This window comes from Mastigoproctus giganteus, chromosome 4 (assembly GCF_048544385.1).
Source record: "Mastigoproctus giganteus isolate SK-2022 chromosome 4, ASM4854438v1, whole genome shotgun sequence".
Taxonomy (NCBI): domain Eukaryota; kingdom Metazoa; phylum Arthropoda; class Arachnida; order Uropygi; family Thelyphonidae; genus Mastigoproctus; species Mastigoproctus giganteus.
The window spans coordinates 51,277,184-51,295,635 of NC_143578.1; the positions used below are offsets into that span (position 1 = coordinate 51,277,184).

At 38.8% G+C, this 18,452-nt stretch overlaps 1 protein-coding gene across 1 annotated transcript in view; it reads right to left on the minus strand.

Annotated features, from left to right (window-relative positions):
* Nucleotides 1-14,073, minus strand: part of LOC150086729 (uncharacterized) — a 72,012-nt gene extending 57,939 nt beyond the window's left edge. The window contains exon 1 of the mRNA XM_090372715.1: nucleotides 13,860-14,073. Coding sequence (XP_090228841.1) covers nucleotides 13,860-13,915 — 56 coding nt within the window. The 5' untranslated portion in view covers nucleotides 13,916-14,073. The remainder of the gene's footprint in view (nucleotides 1-13,859) is intronic.
* Between the last annotated feature and the right edge of the window lie 4,379 nt (nucleotides 14,074-18,452).

Consider the following 18,452-nt stretch of genomic DNA (forward strand, 5'->3'; position numbering starts at 1 on the left):
AGGCGTTGAGTAGCTGTAGGGTCACAAACCGTTCTTTTATGGGGTGGTGTGCAAAACATGAGTCAGTTACCCTTCCTCCAACTTTTTTTAACCTTAAAATTTATGACCGCCTCTCTAAAATGCATAGGTTAAGGCATCCAACTAGAGGTCACTGTTTTGGCCTCATTACTTGAATATCTCCCAGGTCCAATAATGTTAAACACCATTATTGATAATGGTACTCCAGATTTATTTATTTTAAAAATCAAGTCGGCTAACCATAATATCAGATTAAGATTCATTCTTGTATCGTTCCAGCCTTTCTTTCTTTCTTTCTCTGGAAATTAAAAAGCCTGCAACAACGTGTTTTTTTCTTTCTTCTTTTATTTGAAGAGAAACAAGCATCCAAGATTCTTAAGAACTGATAAGAGGAATCTTTTATCGTAAACAGGGCAGAGTTCATAGAAAAATATTTCACTGAATCGTTGGAGATTGCACCATAGTGGACTGTTCTGCAAGGCGTGTTATTGGACGATACTTGGGTAGGGTGAAATAGTTAACTGTAGGTTTTCGTGCCCATGACAATGACCTTTTATACATTTCGTATCACCCCAGACAACACCTGCTGAGTGCAGTGTCGACATAGGTGTACACGTGTTCATTTATTGGTGTGCAAGTGTGTTGCACAAACTAGTTCTGGAAAACGGGTAGAAGAGCAAGCTGAAAATATCTTGGAACGCAGTTAGTAAAGGTGGACAATCATACGATGCTCACTTGCGCAAGCTACTCTCACAAGCATAAACAAACCTTTTATGACGCGTGCGCAGTAGCGTGTTATAGAATAAAGATACTCGGTAATAATATCATCTTGGATACGATGAAATTTTATCGTTTTGGTTGGGTTGCTCATACATACTGGTTATCTGATGTATCATTTCCATTTGATATCTTTCTATCTATCTGGGTATTTTTGCTAGGAAGGAAGAAATCTCGTAATTTTTTTTTTTATTATCGAATCAGATTCGAAAGAATGGTTATCTCAGACGCTTATTTATCCAAAAAAACAAAAAGAGAGAGTTTTATTAACTATATCTCTAGATCTAGTTAATAAACTAGATCTCTTCACATGAGATGAATAGTTGGTTGTCATATATGGAAGGTTCATTCCCCAGATAGCAGAGTGGAGCATCCAAAATCAACTGCTGGGAACGTCGTACTCTAGTGGAAGACAGAAGGTAACTCGACCATTCAGCTCAAGTCAGGCAGACCACCATTAAGGATCCGTAGAACATATCTCTACAATTGAAACAGATAAGGACAAGAAATCGTAAAGGTATCCTTACTGGGATTAGTGTAGAATCAACACAGTCCAGGTATCAGATGGTTGACTTGGCTTATGCATAAAGAACGGTTTCTTTCAGATAGTATTGAACCCGTAATGAAGTTCGATGGGGGGGGGGTGAAGATATTGTCTTGTTTTGGCTCGGTCCACTGGTTTTTATCGATGGAACCATGTAGTAGGTTAGGTATTGTGCCTGTTAAACACCAAAGCAACCAAGACCATGAGGTGTCAGTATATTGTGTCTATAATTGCATGTATTCTTTGGTCTTGCTGTTTGTCGGACTTTAAATTCCAGTTCGGGGAGGAAAAAAACCATTCGATCCTTCTGAGACTGTTACGTGTAAAAAAAAAAAGACCATCAAAGTTCTTTATGCCATTATCAGGATTCGAACTCAGACCTTTTACAGACAATATAGGAGGATGGCGATTATGACCACTATACAGCGAGGGTCGAATCATGAATATAGCTGTCAGATATATTCTGAAGAATTCTGGCTTGCCTACGTTGTGGCAGTTCTTTAAAGAGGGATTATTCCTCTGTCCAGGATGTTTAACGACACTGATTCTGGTGTTTCAAATTTAATGTCTAAGTTTCGTATGGTACAGATGGGCAAAGTGGTTAATGGTATTAATCAGGGTATGCTACTTCAAGAAGATATAGATAAACCAAGTAAGATGCTGCATTTTGAAGTGGTTATCCCGTTGTATAAAGCAATAGTTAAGCTACAGCGCATATCAAATTATTAGAAGGGGGTGGGCAAATGAAAAGGGTAAAGGTGTTTCTTTGACTGATGCTGTATAAGCTTGCCTCCTGGTATCATTTGTACAAAGGAAGGAATAAAGAAAATGGAAGACCATAAGCAGGATAAAGGGAAAAATGGAAAATTTTCGATACATTGGTTTTATCAACATAAGAAAGTTCATAATTTTTCAACGATCCTGTTTGGTTTCCAGAAGAGCTATCGCATTCTTACAGTTTTGCAACCTCTTCAGTCATTTGGACAGGAGTAGAAGAGAAGAAGGTACGTAAACGATAAATCTCGTGTCAGAAAGAACAATGTGGTCGAGTAACAGGTGGCGCTGCTAGCTGAGTAATTGTATGACGTAAATGGACCAAAAGATCTTTTTTTTTCTTCTTTTCCGATGATTTAGCTCGGGTTTTATCTACTGGACCGCTTTTCCTTTACTGAGCATATTCAACATCTGTCAAAGTTAAGAGTTTTACCGCGATGCTGCTCCAAATTACCAGACATGACTGGGGACTGAACACTAAAACCCTACATCTATTTTACAATGCTGCCATAATCCCAATTACAACCTACGCTGCCAGCCTTTGGTTTAGACGTACTGCACTCAAAACAGTACAAACCAAGTTATCCACTATTCAACGTTGCTTTCTCCTCAGCCTACTTCACGTTTGCCGAACAGTATCAACTCCAGCTTTACAGACTCTTGCAGGCACCATACCACTTGACTTGCATGTTGTGTTTAGAGGGCTTTGCTTTTACATCCGCAAAGGCATTTCCGTGGAATTTCAGGGAATCATTGTTAACCCTCAGACTGATCCCAAAACTGAGCGAACCAGATGCTGGAATTTGTTAGTGAATACCTGGCAGAATAGATGGAATTCTACCGAAAAAGGAGCTATCACCAAAAACTTCGTTCCCGACGTAACTGCACTACTTGCATCATCCACCAGAAAATGGTTTTCACCCTCACTGTTTACCTCCTACATACTAACTGGGCATGGTTCGCTTAACGCAAAACTCTACCAATTCAGACTTTCCAATACAGTCTCCTGTCGATGTGGGCTACCGGAAGACTCTCCTCACGTACTTTTTGAATGCTCCATTTACGATGATCTAAGATCGGCTCTTAAGGCAACAGTACCAAACTTGTGTCCCGGAGGTGAGAAGATACTCATTTCTGTCAACAATTTCCAGGCCCTTCAAACCTTCTGCAATGCTGCTTTTAATCGCAGGAAGGCTCTCAACCTCAATGTTAATTCAAGAAATGAAACTGAAAATGCATCATAAATCATAATACAACTGTGCGCTGCCTCGTCGTCCTGATGACGTCATATACAAAATTGTTGTGGCTTTCAAGAACACACAAAGATTTTGACAGATGCTGCACTTCTCTGACTCATCCTTTATCAAGACTCTCTTCAACTAAACCTCTGCTCAGTGATACCGTCATCTACCAGAGACTTCTGACACCACTCCAGATTAACAGAATTCAGAATTATATCTAGAACTTGTTCCTGCCGATCATGATTGAATGACATTACAACTTCTGTTTGACAATACACCTTTTCTCTTTGTGGACCACTTTGGGCAGCACTGCATACAGATGTGGGCAAGAAATGGATAAAGATTTTATTTTTATTTTTATTTTTATTTTTTTTTTTTACTTTATGCTATTCTCATCCTTATTTCTTCGTCTTCTGCTGTCCTTTCTCCTGGGAGTGTGTGTGTGTGTGTGTGTGTGTGTGTGTGTGTGTGTGTGTGTGTGTGTGTGTGCGTGCGTGCGTGCGCGCGCTGTTGCCGGCTTGCTGGCGCGGGGTTCTTTTGAATGGCTCCAAATCCTCTTTGGACATTCAGTGCGTGACTGTTGAGGTTGGCCATGGTTCTTGCGCAGTTGTGGCCTACCTCCCCGTGGTGTAGACGGACACTGGGCAGGCTTTCCAGGTGATCGCCTGCCTGGTGACAAAACGGCCAGAAACAACTAAACAACACAACAACACACACACTGCACGAACATAACGTTACACACATTTCTGGCCTGTTACAGTGCTTTCTGTAACCATCACAGTGTACAAAGACGGAGATGAACTTTCGTTCAGGTGCCGTCCTACATAAGATACTATACATGTCTACATGTCTACATGTCTACTGGAGTCGTAGCAGAAGACACTTAAAAAGTTTTTCTTCATTTATTTTATTCGAAATGAAAAGGGAAAGAGGAAATAATTAAACTGATGGATGACAGGGGCCCTTTAATAATTTTATTTCTATTTAAATTGTCTATTTTGATCAAGGCATGCAAGAGGAATACGATTTATGAGTTCTATGAATTGAGCATTTTCCAATTGTTCATTATATCCAGGACTGTTGTCAAGTGATAGAATGGCACAAAAAACCGTGAAAATAAATATATAAAATGCTGAGGAAGGAATTTTACTGTTCTACTTATCAGGTCAACAAGCTTTCGATTCTGGGTCGACATGTCCTTCCACGTACTAAAGTTCGAGCGGATCTGGTTGTGTGTTTTCCAGTCACTGACACATATTCCATAGTCGATTTGTAAACAAGAAGAAAAAAAAAAAGTAATGCGCACACAATTTATTCGTAGGTCTATCCGGCTCTAACCGTCCTTCGTTAGTTTTTAGGTGTTTATCCAAACTGGTTCAGGTCAAAGTCAGATAACAAAGTCACGTTCTTTAAAACAAGGCCAATATTCCATGGAAGACATTGCTTCAGAGTTCTGTACTTGGGGTTTATTCAGCAAAATAACGAGGAATGATCAAGGTCCTCTTATAAATTGGGATTCTTTTAACGTCTGGACAATGTGGTTATTTTATTTATTTGGTTAGCCTTAAACAGAATTTATGGTTGGAGTTGTACACTCTTCAAGAGTCGATCAAACCCGCATGGAGCTAAAGACACATTCCTTCCTTTTCTTCCGCACGAGAGAGAGAGAGAGAGAGAGAGAGAGAGAGAGAGAGAGAGAGAGAGATCATTACTACGAGACAACGGGCTATTTTTAACCATCTTAGTGTGTGCTTCCTATCAGTATAACCAATTACAGTTACTTCCTTACCCTTCTGAGAAAGTAGAAGCAAAATAGAAACCAGGAAGGCTTTGTTTTAAGCAAAAGAAAAAAGAATTCTTTTAAACGTGGACTTCCAGGTTTTCTTATCCTTATCGTTTTAAAGAAATAAAGTTGAGTTTTTACTCAGTCATCCTGGTTTCCTCTTCACCCCCACCACCCCAAGAAAGAAAAGGATCCTCGAACACCAGTTAATGGTAAGAATTAACCTTAGAGACATCTTTGCGTATTAGTATTTCTAGCAAACTGTCCTTGGGTTGGCAGTGAGAAAATCGACCCGGAAAAACAGGACACAGCCTTCACGCGACACGTGGCTGTTCATGTGACCTGCCAGCTGAAGACGTGATCGGTCGCATGCCATGATGGTAGGGTCCATTTGATACGAAAGGATAGCAAAAAAAAAAAAAAAAACGGGGAGACAGGATATAAGAGAATGTGGGATGGGCAAGTGAAAGATTGGAGATTTTTGTACCAATTCCTGTTATCTTACTTGTGGATTAATCTCCATCCTCCCATAAATCGCCTAGTAGTCATCCACTAATGAGCTAAAAAATCATTTATTGTTGTCTGCTAAATCTAAGATAGATTTTATTGTATTGCTTTCCAGAATAATATATCGATTATACCCGTTTTCTTAAATGATTAGATATACAATGTATTGACACCTCACAACCTTCGTTGCCTTGGCGTTTAATGCATACCAAAACCGTCTATTGCCGTTAAAAAAAACAAAAAAAAAAAATGGTAATCTTATAGATGAATGCTTATGCACGTGACATTCCTTCCGGTTCTGGATCGTGTTACTATGGCAACCAAGTTTTATTTGCTCGTCTGGAAAATCAGAGAGGAGCAAAACAAAGAGAACCTCCTAGAGAAACCGATTAATGTCCATTCGTCCGCGTTACATATTATTGTTATTGTTCAAATTAAAAAAAATAATTTTAATATTTATTCCACAGATATGATTGAAAGTTTCGGTTCTGGATCGCTTACTCATTAGGAAGTTACAGATGGCCCAATAACCAAAGGAGATTAGGCAAGCCAAAGGCAGATCATAAGAAATCTTTGGAAAAGGATGCAAAGAAAGGCAACAAAGACTTATTTGCTTATATTAATGCCCATAGTCTAATTGTTGGTAAACTAAATAGGTATTTTGCATCTACATTCACACATGAGGAATTATTTAGGGAAGAGGATGCCAGACTTTTAGCAAACTCTTCACGGACGAATGTTATCGGTGGAGTCCCTCGGGCTTCACTGTTGGGCCCATTGTTGTTTTTAATGTTTATTAATGATATTGATGAAGATATATCAGGCTTAATGTCAAAGTTTGCAGATGATTCAAAGGTTGGCAGGGTGGTTAATGACAGTAATGACCCGTGTAGACAGGCAGCCAGTTCATGGGGTTTTGTTAATGATATATAGGAATTTTGTCAGCAGGGACAAGGAGGTAATTATGCCTTTGTATAAGGCAATGGTCAGGCTCCATTTTGAGTACTACGTACAGGTGTGGAGGCCTCAACTTAAGAAGGAAGTAGAGCAACTGGAACGAGAACAGAGAAGGCAACGAGATTGATGAGGAGAACGAAGGATTACTCTTACCAAGAAAAGCTTTATTTCTGCAAATTGCAGGGTCTGGAAACTAGGCACCTGTAGAGAGAGCTGATTGAGTTGTTTCAGGCTTTGAATGGCTTGAGCAAGCTCAATGCTGATGGCTTCCTCTTTCTCAATCTACACACACATGCGCGTATATTCAAATTGAGGAAAGATGGTTGCAGAATACATATGCGGAAATTTGCCTTCAACCAACGGGTGGTTGATTTCTGGAGCAATCTTCCATCCGTTGTTGTGGAAGATGAATAAATTCAAGGAAAGAATGTTTCTGACCATTAGTAAGTTGGCTGGTGTTTGTTGTAGAGTATCAAAAGATTTAAATTTTTGATAAATACTTATTGAGCTTTTAACACAACTTGGAATTTGTTTATACACCGTACCTTGAACTTTGGTTCACTGAATGTTGAAACGAGTTCGTCTTTCAATCAGGATGTGTTTTACAAGTTTAAAAAGTTTCAAAGGTTTAAAGACAGTGGGAATCTTGTTGGTATTGTAGGTCTATTTGAATCATTATTGATATAAACCATTGAAATGCCCGTTCGTTGAACTACAAACTCTGTTAATACTTTGGAATTGAACCTTTCATGTTCCAGCAATGTAATACTGTCTATCTCACAATTTGCCTGACTATTCCAGAACCCTGATATGAATTCCACAGAAGGGCTGGAAAGCAAGTACGGTACATTTCGACTACTGTGATAGCAACATCACTGAATGAAAAATGGTATCAGATTGAAGCTGGCCTCACTAGAACTAGCGGGCTGTCTTCCACGAGGAACAATCCGAATAAAGATAGACCAGAACGGTAAGTTATTTACTGTAAACAACGCCAGTCCTTATGGGTGACAATGTACCGGCTTCACACTGAAAAGGATCCCGAATTGCAACAAAGGGGCTTCCTCAATCCAGGCAAGAGAAATCCCTCCTCCTTGCCGTTTCCTCAAACATTGAGTCTCACACCTCTGCTTCCCAAAGTCTAAGACTTATGACTTTAAATCCATTTTCTTCGACTCATCTTTTGAGAATGTATATATTGGGGTGAAAAACCCAAGATTTTTTGATAAAAAGCCTTACACCTCACAAGTCCTTAGAAGTTCTTGAAGACGGGAACAAGTTCTAAACGGGAAGTAAATGGCGTAGCCATTACTCTGCCACGGAAGGCGGAACATTTAGTAAAGTCCGGAATTGGTGTATGAGGGAGTAAGTTGGAAGGAAAAAAAGGACGGGGGGGGGGAGGTACAGAAAGTTTTATATAACACACAAACGCATAAAATAAACATACACTACCTACCACTGATGTTGTTTTCTAAATGTACTCTTCGTGCATGAATGTAAAGGCAACTATCGTCTTGCATTACGCCCCTCAGTCTTAAAAAAAGAAACAAGAATGGAAAAAAAAAAAGAAAAGTTGTTTATTACTCGTATTTCTTCGCTTTCTTGGAAAGAAACAGATCGTTGAAGAAACTCGATCCCGGTGGACTGTGTTCGAGAGAGAGAGAGTGTCACCGCTAAGGATAACAATACTGCGCACGTGCGGGCGGTCGACGGAAAAATCACGTGTAAGGAAGCACATTCTCGTTTGCCGAGAGGCCAATGCGAAACCGATGCGCTTCGGTAAAAGAGCGACAGAAAGAGAGAGAGAGAGACAGATGGAAGAAAAAAAGAAAAATGAAAGTTAAAACAGCACGAGGCGACAGTTTGTCGTTTGCTTCGTTCTGTAAGTCGTATTTAGGGTTATGAACCGGTTTGTAGAACTTCCTAGTCCAAATTTAGGCACATTCCCATGACACACCCGCTCTCCATCTGCTTCTGGTATTCTCTCTCTCTATTTCTTGTAATGTTTCTGTCTGTCCTTTTTTTATCTTTCTTCTTCTTTTTTTTTTTTTTCTATTCTTACCCTCCCTTCCTTCTCTCAGTCATATTTTCTATTTTTCGTGTCTATCGCTCAACGCGAGCAATGTCGGTTCTATGTGGACGATTTAAGAATTTGAACACTAAGCTGGTTAAAGTTTGAAACACGGTTCACTCAGCAGAGGATCATTGCTAACTTGGACCAGTATTCGAAAAATGTTTAGGATGTCGGTTTTCACAATATGGGCGATTTTGGATTCAATTAATGCGTGTAAATTTCAAGAGAGTGTGAATGTTGGTCATCATCCCCATCCCCCAGGCAATATCAGTAAAGTTCATCCCCCTATGAACATTCGAAGCCTTGCTGGAGCCATAAGGAGCAGGATATGTCGGAAAGAGGAATTCAGATTTCGTGTTTTTCAATTACAGACCAATAGATTCAATTTCAATTTCAATTTCAATTACAGACCAATAGATTCAATTTCAATTTCAATTACAGACCAATAGATTCAATTTCAATTTCAATTTCAATTACAGACCAATAGATTCAATTTTCAATTTCAATTTCAATTACAGACCAATAGACCAATAGACTCCATGTCTTTTGAAACACGGGCTAATAAGCTTTAAAGTAGTTTGTCCTGGTATTGCAGACTAAGCAGGTAGGTCTGTTCCCATATTTTAGAATTACAGGCTAATATATCCATCCACAAATGTATTTTTCAAACATGGGCTAAAAGACTTTAAATAAGTAATTTTGTCCTTGTGTTTTTAAGCACAGGACATTGCAAAAATATCGAAAAATATGGAAGCATGCCTCACTACTTTTCCAAGGACATTTATGTAATAATTATCTCATGATAGCGCAGATATCTATCTACACACCCACTGGAATCTTTCACATAGGAAAAAATGCATACGATCAAATGAAGACCGCGTGAAGACTGTAGCATAACATCTTTGTCTACTCCCACTACATTCCACATGTTTCAGCTGCATGATTCGGATGATTGCCTCTTCTGGTACCACTTACAGGACTGTAGGACGCACGTGTTGGCTTTCTTCAAAAACATAAACAGGAAGATGATCACATTTACACCGGACACCCCATCATTCACAGGCAGTCAGAGAACTGGTACTGGCTTCTTAGAGACCAGCGAAGACAGTACGTGCAACTCCTCTTACATCGCTGCCAAGGCTATATGCATCTTTTATCTGATGCATACAAGGATCAAGGAAGACATAGCCAAACATCACAACTTCAGAAACCCTGCTAACTATCCTATCAAAAGTCATATGCTATTTGTGGTTATGAACTTGCAATTGATTACTTCGACGCATCGTGGAAGACTTTCTACTAATTTCTAGTAGAAAGATGATAATATTGTATCCCCTGCTCTCGTGGATAGCACAGTTGATAGAATCGCCGTCCTTCTGGTGGAAAAGAACTTGAATTCGAATCCCGTTGATGACGTGAGGAATTCTTATGGGCCTTTTTCACAATATGGTTGAGTTACTTGGTTTCAGGCGAGGGTAGCATGGTTTTTTCTCCCGGCAACTCGGTTGTTGTTTTTTTTGTCCAGCGAAGAGCAAATGGACCAAAGAACACACGCAATTTACAGACATTATATCCTAAGTTGTTGATGCGCCTAAAGCCCTACAACAAATCCACCCTTACTTAAAAGTATTCATGAACTATACTAACAAAGAGAAAATCCTTGGCCGTACCCAATTCTGCGTTCCAGCTCACCATAAAGATGTTCAGCTGGATTGAGGTCAACCTAGCTGAACATCTTGTGTTGGACACTGCAATTCCCCTATGTTATTCTCTTTAAACCACACGTTCACACTCCATGCTTTGTGACATGGAGTATTGTTGTCTTGGAAGGTGTAAGGGCTCTTCCATAAAATTTCCACAATGTAGGCATGCATAATTGTACAGAATATCAATGTATTCATAATGCAATGCATTGTGACCACTGTACCTAGTTCATACAACAGGAAACACCTCAAGACCACGATACTTCCTTCTCTAACGAAGTTCACATTTCGGGTAACACACTCAAGTAATAAGCATTCTTCAGGCATCTTCAAAACCCTAAGGGCCAACACGATCAATGGAAACTGGTCCTTTTGTTTATGAAATTCCTCTTTTGAAAGGTTAAGAGTACGATTTGGTTTTTTGTTTAAAAATTGGTCCTGTGAAAGGTCCAGATTCCGTGTGCCTTGCACCATGACCAAAATATTTCTGATTATCATTCTTTCTGTTCATCAATCTCAACTTAAAATAAACAATTAAAAATAATGCGATTGTAAACACGTCAAACGTGGTTATATTTGATCTCATTCGCTTTTAAATACAGTAAGAAGATGGCTTTAACCGTGAGGATGAAGAAATAACGATTATGGTAACTTGTTCAACTTGGTTCCGTTGAAAAGTTTCCGCATAACACACACACACGCGCGCACGCACACCTGCCTATTAATATAATGGGGGCGTCATCTGCCCTAAATTTCAAACAACACATTTTCTGTGGACGGCCCGGTGTACGAGATTAGTTTAATCTCGCTTAATGTTCTCTCATGATGAGTTCAACACTTGACTAATGTGGCCATCCACTGACCAGAAAAACCTTTAGAGATCTACAATCCAATTACGAAGACAATAGTCCTGCCAGAGAAATGATAGCGCTCCTAATGGACCACGTAGTAAATTTAAAAGGCACTAAAAGGAACATAGAAAGATAAACGCTGCCCGAAGGGCCATTGGAACTGGGGTTTATCAAAAGAGTACGGTCACAGAAAAGAAGCACATTGTTCTAGGCCATAACCTTATGGAACATTTCCAGTGATGTCATTGGAAACACTTCCGAAAAACAAATTGCGGTAATGATTCCGCGCCTTACCAAACAGGCCAATTCACTTCTCGAAAGAATGACAGGCATCTGGGTAGAAGGTGATTATCCTAAATACCTTACAAGTCTATAAAACTAACTTATGTAGGTAAGAGTTTGAAAAGGACAAAGTAATTGACAGTACAGTCTTTGTGAGGACAACCAGTTTTGCTGTATTGGACCTATTAGCCCTATTAGGTAAAAATAAATAAATAAATGATCAGTTTCGATTTTGTTAATTTATTTTTGCTATTAGAAATAATCAGTTTCATCATCAACAATTGGATAATCAGCTTCATTGTTTACGATATTGTCAACACCGAAATTGATTATCTCCAGCTGATAACAAAATTGACGATCCCCAGTGAACAATGAAACAAATTATCCCCATAGACAATGACCGGCATTATAATCATTGTTTACAATATTATCTTCAATTGACAGCAAAACTGACGATCCTCAATCAACAATGGGAAGAAATTATCCCGAATAAACAATAACTGATGGATAATTCGTTTCATTGTTTCAATAATTATCAACGCTGAAAGTGATTATCTCAAATTGACTATCCTCAATCAACAGTGGGACAAATTATCCCAAATAGACAACGACTGCTAGATAATCAGCTTCGTTGTTTGCAATATTATCAATGCCTAAACTGATCATCTTCGGTTAACAGCAAAACTAACGATCCTTAATCAACGATGGACAAATTATCCCCAATAAACAATAATAGGCGTTATTGTTTAAATAAAAAGATCAATACTGAAACTGATTATCTCAAATTGATGATCCTCAATCAACAATGGGACAACTTGTAGATAATCAGTTTCTCGTTGTTTACAATAATTATCAACACCGAAACTGATTATCTCCAATTGACAGAAAAATTGACCATCCTCAGTGAATAATGGAAAAAATTATCCCCAATAGATAATAAAAATTCTTAATCCGAAAGAGGGAACTACTGGGAATAATCATATTATTATTATTGATAATTACGTTTTCCTATCTGTTGGAGATAATCAGTGAGCGCCAACCCAATTACATTCAGTTTGTAATAAACAAGAATCAATTTCTTAACATCGCCACAATTCCCAGAAGTAAAAAATAAAATAGAACGAATTAATTTAATAAAATAAGTTAAAATAATAGAATAAATTACGATGATAAAAATGAAAATATGGAAATAAAATTAATGAAATAAAAGTAATCAATTTCATTGTTTTATAATTTAGTTTCAAAAGAAGACAAAAGCCAAAATTGCCAAAAGATCAATTTCATTGTTTATAATTCAGTTTAATTACCAAAAGATCAATTCCATTGTTTGTAATTTAGTTTAATTCAAAAGAAGACAAAAGCCAAAATTGCCAAAAGATCAATTTCATTGTTTATAATTCAGTTTAATTACCAAAAGATCAATTCCATTGTTTATAATTTAGTTTAATTCAAAAGAAGACAAAAGCCAAAATTGCCAAAAGATCAATTTCATTGTTTATAATTCAGTTTAATTACCAAAAGATCAATTTCATTGTTTATAATTCAGTTTAATTACCAAAAGATCAATTTCATTGTTTATAATTTAGTTTATAATTGTTTATAATTCAAAAGAAGACAAAAGCCAAAATTGCCAAAAGATCAATTTCATTGTTTATAATTCAGTTTAATTACCAAAAGATCAATTTCATTATCCATTAGGGATAATCAGTTAAATTGTCATTTATAAGACAAACAATTTCATTGACCAATTAATTAATAATTAATAATTAATTTAATTATAATTGATTCAATTATTGATAATTCTTATCACACTACGTGATTCAATTATCGATAATTAATCGACAGCTATTAAACGTAACTCGATGTTCGAAGGGTTGCTTCTCAGATCGTATAAACGCCCTATACACGTCAGCGCCATCTAGCAGTCTTCATTCGCTATTGTCTTTAGCGCCTCAGTTTATTTGGCTGAGTGGTGAACTTTGACACCGGTGGTGTGTTGATGTAACCACACTCGTAGTTTCATCAACGCGTTTCGACAGATCACGTGGTCACGTGTTTTCATAAACCATCGAATGCATTTGTAACTGCCATCGGTGTTTATATCGATATTTCTGGCCCGTTTAAAATTAAAATAATAATAAATATATTGCGAAGAAAACCAAGTCACGTAGGAAGTCATTAAAACCAAAGCTTCGGATTAAAAAAAAAATAATAAATAAATAAACAATTGCTCTCGAAAGAGCCAAACGTAATGCACAGATTGGTAGCCAAGAGCGGCCAACTCTGATAAACACTTAAGTTTACTAATAAGAAATCATAGACAACCCCAGCGCAATTCCCTGACTCACCTTTCTATTTTCAGTCTCTGAGCGAGTGGTTCATCCCAGCAGTTTTCCATTTTCATGTCGCTAGGAGCATGAGTGTGATCAGGAGAAACAGAATCCTTTTCTGCCACCACGATTCACCTGACTACGCCAAGTCACATTGCAGTACTACTCGTGGTATCGTTAGAGTGCAGAGCAAGGCCGTCCTCCATGTATGGGTGAGTGGGCCTGCACGGATAATGATGCAGACTATCACGCGTATCATGCTCTCCCTCACGTGTCAGACTGTGACGTCATGCACCGGCTCCTGTACACAAGTGTCACGCGACTCTAAGCGTGTTTATAGAGCGACGGAGCGAACAAAGGCGAACACTTCCACGTTTTCGAATTCGCCAGCGTTTTGCGAAGGTGCCTGTGGATGCTCTACTGGAGACAGTAAATTGTTTCGAGTTTATTTTCGGTCGTTGTAAGTGGGTGTCGCTATTAAAGATTGTTGCTTTATCTTGCCGAGGTGTTAACTGTAAAATACCATCTTCTGTTGGTTTGAAAACAATGTCACGGATCAACGGGTTTTATCTCTAAAGTTAAAATTATTTAACCCTTAGAATCAACATTTCATTTAAACAATTAAAGCAGCAGAACATTTTATCTCAACAATTTCAGCTGCAGACGATTTATTTAACAATTAAAACAATAAGGAATACAGAATTTCATTCCAACAATTACAGCAGCAGAACCTTTAGAATCGCTCATTTTATTTCAACAATTAAATTTAGCAGAAGAACATCGAGAATTGTTCATTTTATCTGAATTTAAGCAGCAGACGATTTAGAAAGCAGTTAAAATACCATCTCTGTCCACTTCTGTTGGTTTTAAAACAATGCTACGGATCAATGTGTTTTATTTCTAAAGTTAAAATAATTTAACGATTAGAATCGCAATGTTTCATTTAAACAATTAGAGCAGCAGAACATTTCGAATAGCATATTTTATCTCAACAATTTCAGCTGCAGACGATTTATTTAACAATTAAAATAATAAAGAATACAGAATTGTATATTTCCTTTCAACAATTACAGCAACAGAACTTTTAGAATCGCACATTTTATTTCAATAATTAAATTTAGCAGAAGAACATTTAGAATTGTTTATTTTATTTCAATTTAAACAGCAGACGATTTAGAATGGAATTATCTCAACAAATTAGATAAAAGAAAAAAGGCTGTATGTGAGGGTCTCAAACCATTAGAAATGTTAATGAGAGCCTCATTAGATCCGTGGAAGATCCCTTCGGACTAAAGTAGTGTTAATGTCTTCCAAATCCACAAAGGTGGTGCCAAAGAAGAGCTTGGTAACTATAAGCCAGCGTGTTTAATTTCTATGGCAGGGAAGATAATGGAGTCTGTGGTTCAGAACCCGATTCTGAACCATATGTTAGCAATGGTATTTTGAACAGATCCCAGCATGAGTTCGTTGAGGGGAGGTCATGCTTGACCAGTCCCTCACGGGTGTGTATTATGTAAACTGGAAGAAGGTGGAGTTCCTGGTAAGATCCTACACTCGATTAAGGGCTGGCTGAAAGATAGGAGACAATGAGTTGTTAAAAATAGTCAGTCTTCAGAGTGGACCTGTGGGGGATTCCTCAGAGCTTGGCCTTGGGTCTCCTCCTATTTCTAATTCTTAAATATATTTCAGAATCAAGCAGAAGTCTACAGAGAACAATAACACGCATCACGAAGGTGATGCGTGTTATTTTTCGTATGTTGCCTTAGTGATTGGTTACTGTGGCAAATTCTGGAACAAACAAACAGAAATATCAGCATCATCATATCCATATAGAAATCATCAGGGGGATTACCAGAACGTTGTCAGGAATTAAATGTATCGTAAAAAAATGATTTCCGGTCTTGTTAACATTCCTCAGGCTGAGGCCCTGGCTTTAATTCGATTTAGTTACTGTAGATTGAGTGGGGATCTGACTTGTAAACCCTAAAATCTAGAGCAGCAACAAGGTGACGCGTTATATTGAATAAACGAAGGGATCGCGAGCATTACCTCAGCTAGGCACACAAGACAATTGGGTGGCGTTGCCGGTAGCAAGTTTCGGGCTGTAATAAGAGCGAAGGGCAAGCAGCGGGGTATTAATTTATCCGTCATAATGAGTTTTCTGTGACCATTTTAATGAGTCTAACACGATTGGGGATGACACCAACTGCTTGTAATCTATCGGCACGCTATCCTGAGCCGCCCTTCTGCAACGTTTAACTTCCGTGGTGGAAAAGTTAAAGGTTTTATTTCCTGCTTTCGTCTGACCCTGAATGTGCATTTCTGCCGCACGTGCCACGAATGGGAACTTTCCCGGAAATGATCGTCAACGGCGTTGCTATGTCATAGATATGTCACTGCTTGTGTCGTACGAAACTCTGACAGAAATCATGCGTTGGAGTGGTTTGAGTGGGAGGAGGAAAGCGAACGAAAATACGATTGAACAAAAGGGCGTCGTCTGTGGCGTATTTGCCACACTAATGGAGTGCCACACTCATTGGGTTTTCCAACTATAGAATCTTATCTGTAGAACCCGTGTCCCTCTTCCCAGAAGTACCGATCTGTTACTCCTTGAACCTCATCAGACTGTCAGCCTCACCCATCCAGAAAGAGTCTATTCAGGAGAAGGGGGGCTTAGGTATGGGTCAAATTGTCTATAGTCCCTCCCTTATGATAACATGATGGGAATTTTTTTTACTTCTATACAATGATTAATTGCTGGGAACACTGTTTTACTCCCTCTTTTAGGAAATTCTTGGCCAGCCCCTCAATTACACTGCGTTGTCCCAGCGATGGGACAGAGATGGGTCAATCATCATGGTGTGGGATTGCTTCTGGTAATTTGGACTGGAACCTCTGGAAATGCTTCAAGAACGACTACATTAAATAAAATGGGAAATTAGATTATTTTCAGGAATTATTATTAAATATTTAGTATATATATTAAATAAAATTTTATTTCCTATATTATTTATTATTAATTGTTAAAATAAATTTATAAATTTAATTTAATTTGATTTATTTATTTTAACAATTAATTATTTTAAAATTACATTAACAAAAATTATTATTTTTTCATGTTTTTGGGAATAATCTTTCTCTTGTATGTTCTGCTGTAAACACAAGAATTTTCCTTTGCTGTTCCTATTGCTTCCCTGTCCCGTCCTTTGTTCAGTTCTTTTATCAATTTTCATAGTTACCCGGTGGATCTTTGTTCGTGTTGCTTATTACTGTCGCTACTGGTCATGATGTGGTTGGTGCGTGTTCAGGTCACGTCTTCTTCTGTACAGGTCTTCGGCAAACTTTGAGAAGGCTATATATTCCTGCCTTCCATCGAGGAGGTGTTGGTCTCTATCTCTGGGCAAGAAGGTGATCCGCGTATTGAGCTGACAGCAGAGGTCATCATAGAGCTGGCATTCATTCATAAGGTGGTGCCAGCTCTCCAACTGTCCACAGCAGCAGGTTAGGTCGTCTGTAATGCCCACGGCTGTGAGTTTGGCCTTGAAGGCACAATGTCCCGTTAACAGGAAGGTTGGGTAGAGTCCCGGCGCAAACCGTGTCAATGCCGTTGGGTATAGATTATCGACAAACTATACCCAATCTGGTGATCTCACCCTTTGGAGAGTTCACCCATCTAGTCTGCCAGATCTACATAAGATGAGTGGTGAGTCTCTTTTTCTCTGTCAAGCGGTTGGCAGTAGGGTTCGCGTCAAAGCCAAATGAAGGAGCAGGCAATCCCTTTGGAGAGTTCAAGAAGGACTCCACGTCTAGCCACCTCGAGGTCCAATGGCAGAGATCCAGCCAGCACCTGCAGCTCGTGGGTAATCACTGTGCTGCAGGCCCGGGCTATGGCGAGCAACATAGCTCTGTGAATGGAATCGAAATTGGTGTACCATGCTCCTGAAGCATACGTGGCTGTCGGCACAAAGGCAGCTTTGTAAAAGAGGTTTGACGGTCTTGTTATTTAGCCCAAGGGCTGTATAGCCCCTTATCTTTTTCCAGATGTATTTTAGGTGTGCGTTGAAGGAGAGAGCAGGGTCCAGGATTACTCCTAGATATTTTAGTTCTTTGGACAGTCGCAGTGTAGCACCGTCAATCTTGATCTATGGGGGCCTCCTATAATCTAGGGCACCCTTGAGGAGAATGGAGTCTGTTTTTGTTGTAGAGATCCTAAGGAAGTGGGTATTGGACCAGTCCTGTAGAATTTGTAGGGCGTAATTTGCCTTTCTTTCGGGCTAATTATTATTATTATTATTATTAGCCACATGGTGCAAGGAAGCCCGAGGCTTATGCTGCACCAGCCAAAAAAAAAAAAAAATTCTGAATTACCCTGAGAGAGAGAGAGAGAGAGAGAGAGAGAGAGAGAGAGAGAGAGAGAGAGAGAGAGAGAGAGAGAGAGAGAGAGAGAGAGAGAGTCGGAAGTAGAAGGGAATCATCAAGAAAGAGAAGAATGATGATATCCAGCTCAGGACCCTGGGTGTGCCAAGCCCATACTCACCAGATCATCAGAATAAGGTCGTCTGCAAAGGCTTGCGAAGACGCCTCTCCAATGTCTGTGTTTAGGAACTCGTG